Genomic DNA, 16,742 nt, shown 5'->3' on the forward strand with positions numbered 1-16,742 from the left:
CACACACACACACACATACCACAGGTTTAAAAAAATTAAGAGGGGACCTTGTGAGCAGGAAACAGTTAAAGAATTGCAACAATAACAGGTGACATTGTAGCCACACTGCAATTGCAGAAGCATGGGCTCTGACAAAGCCCAGAGTTGTAAAATGGAACATCAGTTAAAGAAGAAGAAAGTAACTCCATAGGAAGGCCAACAGAGTCAACCAACCTGCATCCTTAGGGCTTTCAGAATCTAAACCATCAAGGTTGGACATAGGCCTCCTCACTCATATGTAATAGATGTGCAGCTTGACCTTCATGTCGGTCCCAAAAAACTAGAATAGGGGTATCCTAAAAGCTGATGCCTATATTTGAGATATGTTAATAGTGGCTGGGCTGCCTTGTCTGGCCTCAGTTAGAGAGTAAGTGCCTAGCTTCATAGAGTCTTGAATTGCTAAGGTGTGTGTGTGGGGGTGGGGGTACCCAGGGATCCCCTATCTACTCAGAAGGGTATGGGAAAAGGATTCTGGGAAGGGTAACTGGGAGGAGGCAGTGAATTGGATGTAAAGTGAATGAGTAAAAAAATAAAATTAAAAAGAAAAGGCTTGCTTCAATTAATAATGGCCTTTAGCCATGTCTGTAAGCCATGAGGAGGTGGCTTCCTGATTCCACATCCTGTTCTTTCCCAGGTCTGTTCTCTGTTATAAAAATTCATGTTAGCATGCATCTCCTTCCAAAGACCAAAACAAAGCTATCTATGGGATCATTTAATTTATGTGTCCACTTTTGATTTATGGGACTTCTCATTGAAAGGGGAGAATCTGTTTTATTCCTTGTTCAATTTCTGGTGCATAAATCAACATCTTGAACGAAGTAGATGTGCACAATCTCTGTACTGCACTGTATGAGTGAGTGAACGAATGGATCTCAGGGTTTGGAAAGGACAGCATGTCAGAGAAGAACTCGTTATAGTTCTTAGGTTGCAGGCTTGAGGAGCTGTGTCAATGCTAGTGCCTTTCATGATCAATCATGGCTTTGTTTTCAACAAAATACTCCTTTAAGCTGAAATCTGCTCAGAGAGAATGTTCTCTGCTCCCTCACTGCTGGGATGTGATTTCTGCTCAACCATGCCCTCCCTATCACAATGTGCTGAGATCCTTAGATAGACCAACTTTTCACCATTGAAAAGAGTCTTATATCAAAACTGGCTCTTGCTGAGATGGTTACTGTCAACTGTCCACTTGACAGAACCTAGAGGGGGACAGGCCTCTGGGCCTGATTGAGAGATAATCTCGATTGGATTAATCAAGATGGGAATTAGAGGGAACTTGTTCCCCCTCTAGCTAGGATCCAAGACTGAATTAATGGAAAAAGGGAGCTGACAACAGTATTAACTTATCATTCTGTTTCCTGATTGTGGATATGAGGTTACCAGCTGCTTCCATCTTCCACTGCCATGACTTCTCTACCATGATTGGCAGTACCCTTGAACTCTGGCTAAAAAAAATCTTTCTCCATGAAGTTGCTTTTGTCTATTTTGTTGTTGTTGTTGTCATCATCGTCATCATCATCAATCATCATCATTATTAAATCAGAGCAACAAGAAACAAAGGTGTTACCCTACAGGCCTAAATTTAACACCCTGAGGCTTTTTCCATGTTCTCAAGGTTTCATGCTAAAGCATTACGAATCCGTCATTTGGGGGGGGGGGGGGGGGAGAACAACAGTGCTGGGCATGTGGGATGATTTAGTGGATACTTAGAGTGTTTCAGTTGAGACTCCCCATTCGCTTTTGTGGTTGCTTCTTTTCAAGGGTTTGAATGATTCTGGGAGATACCTCATTCATACTAAATGGAGTGTAGTCTTGAGCTGTAGCCAATTAGCTGAAAGTTAAATTATGCTTTCCTTTCCAAGACCCATAGACAGATCAGCTTTTCACAGTCTCCCTCTCCTTCTCCCTCTCCCTCCCTTTCTCCCCTTCACTATTTTTCTCTTTCTTCCTATCTCCCTCCTCTTCCTTTTCCTCCTCCTCTTCTTCCTCCTCCTTCTAATGTCTCAGCTGGGAGGCCATGCATAAAACCTCATTCACTTCCAAGAAAGAGTTTCAGATGCTTCATCCAGTCCTTCTGATTTGCAACTAAAGCCAGGATTGATGGAGACCTAGTTATTTTCTCTAAAGCATTCTTTTGCTTGGGGAAAATGAGAGACTTCTATGACAGAGCTGGAGAAATATAAAGACTTTGAAAATCCATTTATGTAAGCCAAGAATCTCCTAGCTGAAACTGTCTACCTTTCCCCTCTCCTCTTTACATTAGAAAAGTTTTAGTTTTTTAAAGAGGTAGAAAAGAGAGTCTAGAGACTTTCTATAAAAACATGACCTTCCTGTCCTTAATGGTAATGTCTTCCATTGCAGGGTACATTCATCTGAACTAGAGAATCAACATCATATTAATTAAACTGCAGAGTTTCTTTGAATTTCACCAGTTTTCCCTTTAGATTATACCCTCCATCTATCTAGGGTACCATACTGCACTTCCATGTTTTCCTAGCTTGAGTTCCTGTTGCTTTGATAAAACACTGATCAAAGAAACATAGCCTTCATACCCACAATACCCAACCCATCCACTATTTAGGGAAATTAGGGCAGGAACTCAAGCAACAACCTGGAGTCAGGAACTGAAACAGAGGCCATGTTACTTACAGCCTGACTTCTTCTGTCATCCAGGCCTTCCTCCCCAGGAATGACACTGTGCCCAGTGGGCTGATCCATCCCACATCCATCATGAAGAAAATTCCCCCACAACCTTGTCTCTAAAGACAATTCCTCAATTGGGATCCCTTCTTCTGAGACATGTCTAGTGCCAACACACACATCCTGACTTCTTTATCTCCTCTCATATGTGACTGCATCTCCGGGCTCTTTGCCTTTTTTGTTTTCATGACCTTGTCAGGTTTGAGTAGTATTGGTGAGATATTTTGACGGATTCCCTTTGATCTGAGCTTGTATGATGCTCTGTGATTAAACTGTATAAATTTGGGTAGAGATGAGGTGTCAGTTCATTGCATATCTTTAAAAGTATGCTCTATGAATAAGAATAAAGCCTTGTTTGCATCAAATCTTTGCCAGAAATGATGTTATTCATCCATGCTTTGGGTCCAAGACTGTTCTCGGTACTGAGTATAAAGGTGAGCCTCTCTTTGCCTCTCTATCTGTTCTTGCCTTCATTCCTTCCAAATCTCCATTCCTTCATCATCCTTTCTTTTCTCTCTCTTCCTCTCTCCCTACCCCATCATTTCCCTCCATTTCTCTGGAGAATTAATGGGCTTTATGTAAGTCATAATTTTAACCCCCTTTTCTCCTTTTTTTGTGGTGTCATAAGGCAGATAACAGCATTTCAACTTCATAGATTTTAAATTGCTCACAAGCAGCCAGCTATTGGAAGACATATCTTCAGTGTTAAATTCATGGACCACACAACCATCCATGTTTTCTACTAGATAACAGGCTAGACCATGAAACACTGCTCAAGAGAAACCATCTGAAAGGAAATCTTTGTGACTGTAAGGATTCTTCTGTAGCATTCACAAAAGGGATTACCTAGACATGGACTGCTGTGCAGCTTCCCAGAGGAGGTGACATTTGAATCATTTAAGAAGATAATTCTGTAAAGAAGAAATAGGATGCGAGAAAGCACAGAATTTTAGAGTGGTTGGTGTGCTCTGAGAAGAGTGAGCAGGTCGGTGTGGCTGGAAGGAAGCTAGGGAAGGGAGATGCTAATCTCGGACATGGATACCCCTATATCAGCCAAATGGCGAGGACGCTTGCTGCCCTGGGTTCACTGCTCAGGTGAGGGGGAAAAATCCAAAGTAGAGAACATCCAACGTCACAATTAGATGCAAATGGATTCCCAGTAGATATGGCATGACGATGTCACATCCAGAACTGGAGCACATCCTGAGTCACAATGCCTAAACTCGGAGCTTCATCAGCAAGGCATTCGGAATGGGATTGGAACATACCCATAGAGTTCCTGACAGGAGTCCCACACCATTGCTTTATTTTGTTACTTTCATTTAAGGGCTCATCAACCAATTTTCCACCAGTTTCTCAAGATTTGATTAGGGGCATTACCATCTTCAGCCATCTGGTCATTCTATAGTCAGAGGAAATTGATGTATCTAAGGCTTTGATGGAGCATTGGCTACATTTGGACCACTCCAGTGACCACACATCCTGCTCTGGTCTGAATTATTTCCCCATGCCCAATTATAGTTCTGTAAAATCACAGCCTAAGTTGATATTCTTTATGAGCTATCTGCAAAATGTCCACCCTAACTTTTACTGCAAAGCTGACAGAAATCTTGGCACAATTAAGACTGTATATTTTGCAGAAACTCAGTTTAGGCAGTTTTATCCTCCTGATGCTTAGTTTTTACTCTCACATCAATAGCCATCTAAAATATGTATACCTGAACCAAGGTCTCACAGCTTTTTAAATGTCTCTACTTATTCCTGAAAATCGACTAAATAGTGGCATGTGTATATGTGTGTATGTGTGCATATATGTATGTGTGTATATGTGTATTTATGTGTATACATGTGTTTATGTTTGTATATGTGTGTATGTATATGTGTATGTATTTGTATGTGTATGTATATATGTGGCTATACATGTGTGTATGTATATGTGTATGTATTTGTATGTGTATGTATATGTATACATGTATGTGTCCATGTATATGTGTGTATGTATGTATTTGTATGTGTTTGTATATATGTGTGTATATATGTATGTGTGTATGTATATGTGTGTATGTATGTGCGTATTTGTATGTACTTGTTTGTATGTGTGTATGTGTATACATGTATGTGTGTATGTATATATGTATGTATTTGTATGTGTTTGTATGTGTATACATGTGTGTATGTGTATACATGTATATGTGTGTATGTACATGTATGTGTATGTATGTATTTGTATGTGTTTTTATGTGTATACATATGTGTATGTGTATACATGTATACGTGTGTATGTATATGTGTGTATGTATCTGTATGTGTGTGCTTGTATGTGTGTATGTGTGTATGTGTGTGTGTTTTCATGTGTGTGCATCTATGTGGACGTCAGAGGTCATTCCTCAGGAATTCTCACTGGCTTGAAATTTGCCAAGTAGTGTGGATTGGCTGCCTCCAAATGTCCTTGCCTTTGCTTCCTTGGCTTCAGACTTTTTGTGTAGGTTCTTGGAGACCAAACTCATGCCTATATGCACACATGGCAAGCACTTTACTAACACACATTGCCCCAGTCCTGAGTAAGTGGAAACATGAAAACAAATGGCCTATGTTCTCCTAACATTCTGGGTTGTTGAGTGGAGAAAGAATAGGTTTAAAATCATACAGGGTAGGGCACAAATTGTGTCTCTTCTATTGCTTCATGTGCTTTTCTTAATTCACAGTGGGATTTCCACTGTGAGGGGCCAGGAAAAATGGCCTCTGTGACAAATTATTCCACAGTTTGGAACTTCCAAAACACATCTTTCTTATACTATGCCTCTGGAAATCTCACATCTGAAGTGGATTTCACTCAGCTGAAACCATGCTAGTAGAGGTGTTTCTTTCTGTGGACTCAAGATTCTGTGTCTCTCTTAGAATCTAGAAGCCATGCAAAGGGGCTAGGGACTCAGGTATCTTCAGGAGCATTATCCTGCCTACCACAGAAACTGTACACAGGGTGGCTGGGACAGTGGCTTGGGATTCCTCCATTCTTCTCCAGGGGTGTCACAAACAATGCAAGTGAACTTGCCCTGAGGGGGCTCCATGACCATCTGTCTTGTCTTGGGAGAAATCTGGTTATAAGTAGGAGGACTCACTCATATCCTCAATGTGGGGTGGAGGTAGTCCAGGCCTTCCCCAGGACAGTCTTCATTTCTGCAAGACATTGTCACCCCTGCCCAGAGTGCATGGCTGTCTCTGTGTGTAACTATGTGTACTGAGCAATATTGGGAGTCCACATGGTAGGAACTTGACTTTACCCAAGGACAATCCCTGGCTTTGGGCAGGAATCTGCCTTTAGGACATAATAGGGAAGTAGGTTAAGGCAGGAATTTTTATCCTAGGGTGGAGAAGCTCAGTGAAGGTTAAGCTCATTGTTCCTCCAGGTCTAGGAATTCCTGAATTAAGCAGGTGATCCACTCAGCTGCCCAAGCAGTCGAGACAAGGACCTCCAAGAGAAGCTAGACAACTTCCACCAGAACTCAGCCCAGAGTCTGGGAGGAAGGGTTTGCCCCAACTGTTAAAAGGTCTGACATTAAAGTTTTGGCCTCGATCAGTGAAACATTGTCCTGGCCCTTCTTTCTTTTCGCCCCTTCCCCATCTATCCCTCAGCTTCTGTTCCAGCAACCCAGTTCGTGAGAGCTGCTGGCAGCTATGAAATACAACAACTATGTCCTCGGTCCACACTCCTTGCTTTAATGGTGACCTTGAATTTTGTCAATTTGACTAACAATTTGGTTTGGGAGCAATGTCATTCAAGACCCCTTCCTCTGGAGAGACAGGAGGCCCATCTTTCCAAAGATGAAGCCAAACCACATCTTCTTGGTTCTCACACTTTGACTCTCACAGAATTTTATTTTTCTTCAATGCTGTTAGATAGTCTTGGTAGCACAGCATAAAGAGAGTTCGAGGAAATACAGCACAGGCTGAATAAACAGCTCTAGAGAAGATTCTGATGGTTTTCCCACATACATTCTCTATGAGAAACCACAGAAGAGCTGCCACCTAGTCTCCAAACCAGTATTTCTCTGGCCAATGGGTTGGGCTCCATCACATGAACATAAGCTTTCTTTCATCAATGATCATGCCCCTTAGTTTCACTAGCTTTTATGAGAACAACAGAGAAAACTTTTGTCCATCTCAAACAATGCTTTAACACAGCCCAGCCTGTGTTGTGCTCACTAACTTATTTTCCTTCTCTTCATCGCCCTTTACTTCATCTCTTCACCTCTTTCTCCTTTTAGTCATTAACAATATCTACAATTGCAGAATGAGGCAGAGTAAAAATTCGGTTGAGTTCCCAAGAATTTCTTTTCATTTATGAGAAATGTACTCTTGATAGGTGCCTATTTGTTCTCAGCACAAAAAGAAAGAGAAATAAAACAATGTTATTCTATGCAAATGGGATGTTCTAGTTTGCTTTCTGTTGCAATGATAAAACTTGCTACCCAAAAGCAGTGTGGTAAGAAGAGGTTCGTTTGGATTACAATTCCAAGTAACAGTTCACCATCAAGGAAAGTTGTGGCAGGAACTCCAGGCAGGAACCTAGAGAGAGAAACTGATGCAGAGACCACAGGGGACTGTGTTGCTTACTTTCTTGCCCAGTGCACGAGACTGGGCATTTCAGCAATCTCAATCTGGAGGCTTTAAAGACGTCTGGAGAGCTACTACTCATCTTTAGTCAACATTATAAGCCTAAGAAATCGGTTCCACTATCATTGAAAGAATGTGGCAGCAATAAGAAAGATGGACTTTCCAATAAGAGTGCAAGCAAGAAGGCAAAAAGCAAGGTGTATCCTCCATGTCTTTTTATATCTTGGTTGCTCTTAGAAGATGCTGCCATATTTAGGGTAGCCTTCCTGATTAAAACAGTCTGATCAAGAAAGTCCAGGTAATAGCCTGGTATTTCTAGTTGATCCCAGAGCCAATCAAAATTGTCAAGTGAGTGTAATGAACTATCAGACAACCCTTGCCAAGATTGAAGCCAGCACCACCACACAGATGGGTGCTTCTGCTGGCAACATGAAAGCATCCCCAAACTTTGTATGCAGAACACACCGAGACCGTAAATGCCAGCTTTCTAAATGGCCTGCTTGCTCTTAGCAGATTTCTAGAAAGGAAATCCATCTTGTTTTTAGGGGGCATTTCATTTTATTCCATCTTTACTAGTGGTCAGAAGACATCAGTAAATTTGTGAGTGAGATGAAAGATCTAATCTTAAGACGTTCTGGAATTTCACACCCTTGCTTTTGGATGTGAAGCTGATTTTTTCAGAAGAGAAATGTAGAAATGACATTCATGGGATGGGAAAAGTACTCTGGTAAGGTGTTTACTGTACAAGCATGAGGATCTGGGTTCCATATTCAGCATCTGTGGTGGTTCTTATCCCAGTGTAAGGGAGGTATAGATGGAAGGATCCACAGGCCTTGCTGGCCAGTCAGCCTAGGTAAATTGGGAGCATCAGGCTCAGTGACAGACTTTTGTTTCAAAAAATAAGGTGAAGAGTGACTGAGGAAGACACTTGATGTCCTGGTGTCAACCTCTGTCTTCCTCTTTCTCTAACACACACACACACACACACACACACACACAGAGAGAGAGAGAGAGAGAGAGAGAGAGAGAGAGAGAGAGAGACAGAGACAGAGACAGAGACAGAGACAGAGACAGACAGACAGAGACAGAGAGACAGTCAGAGACAGAGAGACAAAGAGAGACAGAGAGAGATAGAGAGACAGAGAGAGAGACAGACAGAGAGAATTTACTTTACGCTTCAGAAAATTCTGTAGATGTAAGAAGCCAAGGTTCTTATTTTAAATCAATATTAACCAAACTACAATTAAAATATCTGAGATAGATTCAATTATAAGATTTCATCTCAGAGCCACCAAACAGAATCACAACTTTAGACACCTCTGAAATTCTTTTAGATTGTACCTTCTCTTCTGAATTTATGCATCCATAGATTCGAGATCATGGTGTGTGCTTAATGAATATTTGTTGAGCTAGTAATACCACCTACTCTCAGAAAGATGAAAGTTCCAGCCAAATCTCAGAACATGCCAAGCCTAGTGCTTGTCCACGTGAAGACATACAATATGCATTGGACATAGACACCAAGACAAATTGAAACCATAGAAGAAAACCCCGCCATTCCTGAACTATAGAGCAGAAGTTTTGATTTCTTTCATTGCCCCACCTGGCAAAGATACCTCTGAGAGACTGCACATAGACTATTCCCATGTATGATACTCTCCTGGGTGACCTAAGCGACATGTGCAGTTCTCAGTGGGACAGGTTAATCTCTGTGCTCAGTTTTCTTCCCATTTAACAAAATATACCAGAGTACAGTGCATTAGAATGTTACCACAAGAATTATGCCAAATTCTGCAGTTAGTTGCAAAGAATATTATGCACTATCTTGGCATTTTATGTGGTATCTGTAGGACGTGAAGTTCATAGGTATCTTATAATGTTCAACACAGCACTTGCTTATCAGTGTCTCTCTACAAAAGCCATGCCTGAGACCGCTGTGTCCTCACATGACATGCTGAGACCACCCTAACTCCAAGAGAGACCATCTCTGAGATTTAATTTTAACCTAACTCCACTGCAATAATCTATAAAGGCTTTTGCAATTCATGCCGCCACTACTGTAGATAATTCCTACCAATGACTGCAACTCATATAAGATCCGTATTGTCAATTTCAACTCCATTGGTACCATCAGGACCTTGAAGAAATTGAACCACAAGCAGCAAACTTACCACTCCACCACCAGCTGAGTGCACGAGCACGGACATCCCTTCACGGAGGTTGGCAATCTCAAAAAGCATTGTGTATGCAGTGACGAAGTTCATGGGGAAGGCAGCGGCCTCAGAGAAACTCATGTCATCCGGGATCTTGTAGACAAACTCCACTGGAGTGCAGACCACCTCAGCCCAGGCATTGTAGTTGACAAATGCCATTACACGGTCTCCAATCTGAGAATAAAGAAATTCAAGGTTAAATGGGGTTCTGACAAGGACTGGACGCATTGGGTGCTGTCCATGGTATATAACGCGCACAGCGTTTTTCTTACACAATATACAGACTGTTTCTCCCAATGCATATACACTGCGAGTTCTGTAGAAATCTTTACAATTTTCATATTTGCTTTTTGATGAAACGAACTCTTTTCCATGCATTTGTAGTAAAAACTCACGTAAACTGCTATTAAATAATATGATTATTTACTGAACCATTGAGAGTTCTGGCGATCTGGCGCTATCTGCCCATCTTCCCTATTGTTTCTCCTCACAGCTACAAATTCAGGGAAACTCATTCTGTTATTGCAATAACTCTTTTCTTCTTCCTCCCCTCATCTTCCTCCTCCTCCTCCTCTTCTTCTTCTTCCTCCTCCTCCTCCCTTATTTCTCCTTCTCAAACCATCTCATGTGTTCTAGGATGGCCAAAAACTTGCTATATGGCTGAGGATGACCGTGAACTCTTATCTTCCTGTCTCCACCTTCCAAGAAGTGGGATTCTAGGCATGCCCCAGTTTTCTGGCTTTTATATGCTGGCTAAGGACGTCAAATCAGTAGTACCCTGTGCGTGCTAGATAAACATTCTATTAACTGAGCTATACTTTTGTCTCCTGTCACTAGAATTCTGAAGATTGTCCAGGTGTGAGCAGAGGCTGATCTGTACTGGTATGTACATCTGATAAAGCAGAAGGACCATACAGCTCTTCCGTTCTCCTTCCCAATCTGCCATCTGCCTGTACTGTGAGCCCTTCCTCTAAGGCTTTTATTAGCCCTCATATCCAAGTGCCCCTGGATTCACACCCTGGCTTGGAACCTCTCTTCTCGAGAGTCTGTTCTATTTGTACATTTGATTATAACAGAAAGAAAACATCCACTGAACAAAAATAATCATATACTATATGCTAAATTCCAATTTTCATATTACATCAGTTATTTAGATTCCATGACAGCTTTCTGGGGTATTAGTCTCACTATGCACATGTTGAAACCGAGGGCAAATTCTATCTCTCGCCTGAGGTCACACAGGCAAAGATCAGTCCATCATATATCTTTTCATGACATCACAATGCTCTCCTGCCATGATTATTTCTTTAATCCCCTTCTTAGTCTTGAATAGTGAATGAATTACAGTTCACACTCTTCAATTGTTAACATTCTCTGAAAAACTGCAGGTGGCAAATACTTTGAGTGGCAGGTCTTAGGAGGTAATTCTATCTGGAAGGAATATCTTAGTAGAAAGTAAGCTCTTAGGCTGACTGCAGGAGAATGGGGGTGTTTCAGACATTGATCCAAAAGAGTAAAGATCATGTTTCTCTTAGGGTTGATGTGATCCAAGAGACTCCATAGTAGTCTTCTTTCTAAAACCAGACAGATCTGTGTATTGGGGATCAGGTGGCTATAACTTCAGTCTGTGAATTTCACAGTGTCTATAAAGGTTTACTGATGTACCTTGGCACCTATCAGACATGGGTTAAGAGGAGCTCAATTAGATATGTCATGGGATCTACAGAAGTAGGAACGATATTTATAGTGCTCCTCACATCTCTGTCCCAAAATCAATGCATCCCTGCAGGAGCTTGGATAGCTTAATTCAGGAGAGATATCTGAGCCACAAAATCCTAGTAGGCAGGTCTCCTTGCTCTGAGAGAACAGTTAATCACCACAGTGATCTGATGGCTGGGCACAGGGGAGTATCTGATACTTTCATCATTCTTTTTTCTTGTAAGATTTGGCTTAGACACAGATTCTCCTATCTCTGACTCTTTTCTGGTCTAGACGATGAGAGGTCCTTGATCAAACTTATTTGTGGCTCTGGTTCAAACTTGCCTCTTCTTTTTCTTCTTCTCCTTCTCTCAAGATTGTAAGTACTCCTAGACTCACTGAATGCTGGATAGAAGAAGTTCTCCACTTTGATAGACATAATTTGGATTTCAAGTTTAAACATAAATATATTTGATAATTTTGGGGGCAGAGGTTCTGGACTTAGAATCTGATGTATATTAAAATTGCCTTCTAATGAAACCAAACCTAGCATTTCTAAAGATATTCTTATCTACCTCCCAATTCCAAGACACTTTTGATCCTTTGCAACCAATGTATTAAAACCTTCCAAGAGCCATGGATTCCAGGTTATACCATTGCCCCGAATTACAATGTCAGTGTTAAGGTACCTTCTGATGATCTAACCTTCTGATGTCATCTAACCACTCTATTTTGGTGATAAGAGAATCCGTTAAGGCAGGCTGGTTAAACTTCCCTGAGCACTGAGAACAGGACTAGGAGTTCAGAACACTCTCATTTATTTGTTTCTCATGCCCAGAGAGACTCCCTCCACACCTAGTTCATTGTGTTTGTGTCCAACGTGATCCCAGGATTATTGATCCTAGCAGACATAAAGCTTGGTAGAAGAGTGATCCGTATAAACCCATGGGCGAGGGATGAACAAGAGAAATCAGGCTTCAGGTGAAATAGGACAGCAGTGTTGGATGGCAACAGTGATAAGCAATGTTTAGTGGATGTGTGGCACAGGAAGGTATCTTCCTAAAGGCTTTGTGTGGTTTGATGCATGCAAGCATTGGCAAACCCACGAAGGCATGGGCAGCAGCTGCACTCCTAGCAATAGCTGGCCTATCCCAACGCTGGGAAAAGGGAAGGAAAAGAACAATGCTTGTGAAATGATGAGGTTGCTGTTGTTTTGTTTTGTTTTGTTTTGTAGCACATCATTATTAAAGATAAATGGGAACAGCAGAAGAAACACTAACAGTTTGCATGGGTCACCAAGTGCTAGATAAACGAAAACATTTGTGGATTTGAAACATTAGCTCTTTATATTACAGCTTTCAAATATAACAGATTTGCTATGGTCAATGTCAACTCCCAAGAATTAATGGCTTTTCCTAAAAAAAAAAATGGTTCAGTTTTTACATATTTTTCTTATAATTGATTCTACTGCTTCTTCCCCTATAGCTTAGTGTTTGCTTTCTAACCTTATCCAACAGTAGCAGCAACTTCTTTAAGAAGGGCTCCACCATAGCCCTTGGGTACAAATGAATGACCTTTAGTATGCTCATTTAAAGGAAGCCAAAGAAATATCAAATCACTGTCAAATGTTCTAGATCTAGAACAGAATCATGACTGGCATCTTGGTGCTTCAACTCTAGACACAAATAAGTAAAGCCACTGTGACTGAGGTAAAGTGCTATGAAGAAAACATACTGCCTATAAGTACACGACAGTAGAATCTATGATGCCACACTCAAAGTGACCATTCAAAGCACTTTCGCCATCTCTAGAATGGACACAGAATTCATGAAGTAATATAGATCCAGTGCACATAGCACAGTGCATGGAAACCAGGAAAAGGGCAACATGTGCTATCTGTCTTACAAAGAATAATGTGTTTCTGAAACTCAGTCATCCACACATCAGTGACACACAGCAGCAAAGACCTGCTCCACTGCACAAAGCAGAAGGAATGGATGACTAGTGACTAAACTGAGCAGAAAAAAGAAATGTCACCCCATGGTAGAAACTGTTAAGTGTTGTCTTCAGTGTAAGCATATGAACCAGATCACAAAGAGATCTTCTTCATGTAATTGTGAAAACGGAGACATATACTTGGTACCCCAGAGTAGCTAATGGCCTCCAGTTTCCGCACGAAAGGAAATGAATTGAGTGTCTCGATGTACTTCACAGTGAAAGTGTATGACCACTCTCAACATCAGTCTATCAAATTCATGCATTTATGTCATTCTCAAAATTGCACGCATGACTAGGCAATAGGATTGGCATATGCACAAATACTCACATATATGTGAAGTATATATGCCTATTTATCCAATTAGTTTATTCTAGTAAGAAAACTAAAATCAGCCCTGAGACCATGAGCCCCACATCAGTCCTTTACTCATGGCCCCTGACAGCAACTTTTCAAGCCTTTGCTATTGATCACATCAAATGTGCCATGGACCACATTGCTACATGGGATTTTATATCCAACGTTAAGAATCTTAAGTCAGAATCACACGGAGTGTATTAGTGTCGGCTTTCTCCCATATTACACTCTGTATGGAAACATGCAGGGGCCCTTTAAAAACATATGCACAGCTGAGAATCACTGGCAGAAGAGAGGGGCTGAACTGAAGGCCTGATATTACTGTCAAGTCAGGGCTAACTAGAAGATAAGCTATATTTAAAGAATGGACGCATCTAATTGAGAATGTTAAGTTATTCCTCTAAATCAAGACTAATCACATTTCTGGTAACTGATATTTATTCACTGCTCAAGGCTAACAGAGCAAGCAGACTGAGATTTTCATTTGGGGCCATGTGGGAGAGTGAAGAACAAACAGATCCAGGTAGATGCAGCATTTCCAGGAAGTGATAGATGTGTGCCTTGGTGAATATCTACTAGGAACAGAGAAAGGAAAGTTGTATTTAAAAATCTAAAGCTCATTCTTCTTCTTCTTCTTCTTCTTCTTCTTCTTCTTCTTCTTCTTCTTCTTCTTCTTCTTCTTCTTCTTCTTCTTCTTCTTCTTCTTCTTTTTCTTCTTCTTCTTCTTCTTCCTCCTCCTCCTCCTCCTCCTCCTCCTCCTCCTCCTCTTCTCCCTCCTCCTCCTCCTTCTCCTCTTCTTCCTCTTCCTCCTCCTCCTTTTTCTTCTTCCTGGGTTTTTCTTCTCCTATATTATTTAGAAATCTTTCGCAGCTCTCTCTCACTGCTCTTGCCTCTTGGCACTCTCACCTCTCTGCCCCTCCAGGGCTCTCCTCCCCTCCCCCCTCCACATTGTCATGGCCGGCCTTCACTTCTCTACTCTCTTCTCTCTTCTCTTTCTCTCTCTCTCTCTCTCTCTCTCTCTCTCTCTCTCTCTCTCTCTCTCTCTCTCTCTCTCTCTCCCTGCCTCTCTACTCTCTAACTCCCATCTTCTACCTTGAATAAACTCTATTCTATACCAAAGAAAGAAAAGAAAGAAAAGAAAAGAAATCTTTGGCAGGCACATCTCTAAGTGGGGTGCAGCTTCCAGACACTCATCACCATGAATCTGGAACGTTTGATATTTTCAGGTGGAGGAAAGTTTCATCTGGGGGAGGATGGGCTGCAGGCTAAAGGTCAAGATGGAGAGTGCTCTGGCATTGGGTTTTTCAGGTTCACTTTCATCTTCTCATTCTTTGCATGTATTTTGTAGCATTGGAGGTGAAGATGGAAATATGGGTTAAAGACCATGAGACTATAGGAAGAGTCAATGGTTTTGGTGACTTAAATCTGGGATCAGCTTTCTTCCTTTTAACCGCACAGAGAAATGCTGAACCTTGTGAAACTGAGGGAACAGTAAAATCCTTTACTGAGCATGTGTGTGGGGGCAGGGGCTGGCTGGGTGGTACTCCTTGTGATTATAGAAAAGATGATTCCTCTTTATAAAGCTGGTTATGGTGATTCCTCAAATGTCAATCACCCAGACTCCCTGATGGGACCTCAGTCATGAGTGAGAGCCCTTGAATTTGATTTGTAGTGAGTTTTCAGAGTCTAAACTCTCAATTTTTATACAGCTGATGTTGCCAAGGCGTTTCATTAGATTTTTATTACATCATTTGTGTGTGTGTGTGTGTGTGTGTGTGTGTCTTGCACGCTTGGTGGTGAGCACCTTTATCCAACTGCCATCCAGCCAGCCCCAGTGTTTCAGTTTTTATGGACAAAATTGTATTTAGTTTATAGAAAAAGTTATGCATGCATCCTTTTCTCAAAATTAAATGTTTTATTATGCCGGGAGGGGTGGGGGGGAGTGGCACACACCTGTAATCCCAGCACTCGGGAGGCAGAGGTAGGCGGATTCCTGAGTTTGAGGCCAGCCTGGTCTACAGAGTAAGTTCCAGGACAGCCAGGGCTATACAGAGAAACCCTGTCTGAAAAAAAAAATCCAAAAAAACCAAAAAAAAAAAGATTTATTATAGAGAATTTCATATGTGTATGGAAGCAGAATAATGGATTAAACCCCTTACCTAATGTCCTCTTCCAAAGCCATTAATTCAGCACTGATTCTATCCTATTGTCAGGGAGACATTCTTTGACTTGAGGTTTTGTTTTATTTTGTTTTGTTTTGTTTTGTTTTTGTAATTTAAAGTCCTGCTCTACCCATTCCTAAAACAGTTCAGAATTTATGAATGATAATTTAAAAAAGCATCAACTAAGTAAATACTATAAGGAACCACATTATAAAACAAGTAACTCCCCTTACTTTTGTGTTTTTAAGTTGGTTAGATGGTGGAAAATACTAGCTGTAGCTGGGGCAAGGGGATATGCACTTAGTTACTATCAAATAGTCTTAATAGCTACATTAAGTACTTATGAATAAAGAATATAGCAACATTTGTCAGCCTACTTCCCCAAACTGTTGCCAAGAGCAACCAAGACAACATATGAAAAAAAAAACATAAGAAATAAGCAACAACTGGTACAACCACTCTGGAAATCAGTCTGGCAATTCCTCAGAAAATTGGGCATTGACACTTCCGGAAGACCCTGCTATACTACTCCTAGGCATATACCCAGAGGATTCCCCAGCATGCAATAAGGACACATGCTCCACTATGTTCATAGCAGCCCTATTTATAATAGCCAGAAGCTGGAAAGAACCCAGATGTCCCTCGACGGAGGAATGGATACAAAAAAATGTGGTATATTTACACAATGGAGTACTATTCAGCCATTAGAAACAATGAATTCATGAAATTCTTAGACAAATGGATGGAACTGGAGAACATCATCCTAAGTGAGGTAACCCAGTCTCAAAAGATCACTCATGGTATGCACTCACTGATAAGCAGATATTAGCCTAGAAGCTTGGAATACCCAAGACACAGTCCACATATCAAATGATGTCCAAGAAGAAGGAAGGAGTGGCCCCTGGTTCTGGAAAGGCTCAGTGCAGCAGTGTAGGGGAATAACAGGATAGGAAAGTAGGAAGGGGT

The 16,742-nt window shown here is 41.2% G+C and overlaps 1 protein-coding gene across 1 annotated transcript in view; it reads right to left on the minus strand.

Annotated features, from left to right (window-relative positions):
* Vat1l (vesicle amine transport 1 like) overlaps positions 1-16,742 on the minus strand; it is a 174,358-nt gene that overhangs the window by 130,117 nt on the left and 27,499 nt on the right. Inside the window, exon 3 of the mRNA XM_052167143.1 lies at positions 9,522-9,737. Within this exon, the coding sequence (XP_052023103.1) occupies positions 9,522-9,737 (216 nt within the window). The remainder of the gene's footprint in view (positions 1-9,521; positions 9,738-16,742) is intronic.

The sequence above is a fragment of the Apodemus sylvaticus genome, chromosome 21 (genome assembly GCF_947179515.1).
Source record: "Apodemus sylvaticus chromosome 21, mApoSyl1.1, whole genome shotgun sequence".
In the NCBI taxonomy this organism is placed as follows: Eukaryota; Metazoa; Chordata; class Mammalia; order Rodentia; family Muridae; genus Apodemus; species Apodemus sylvaticus.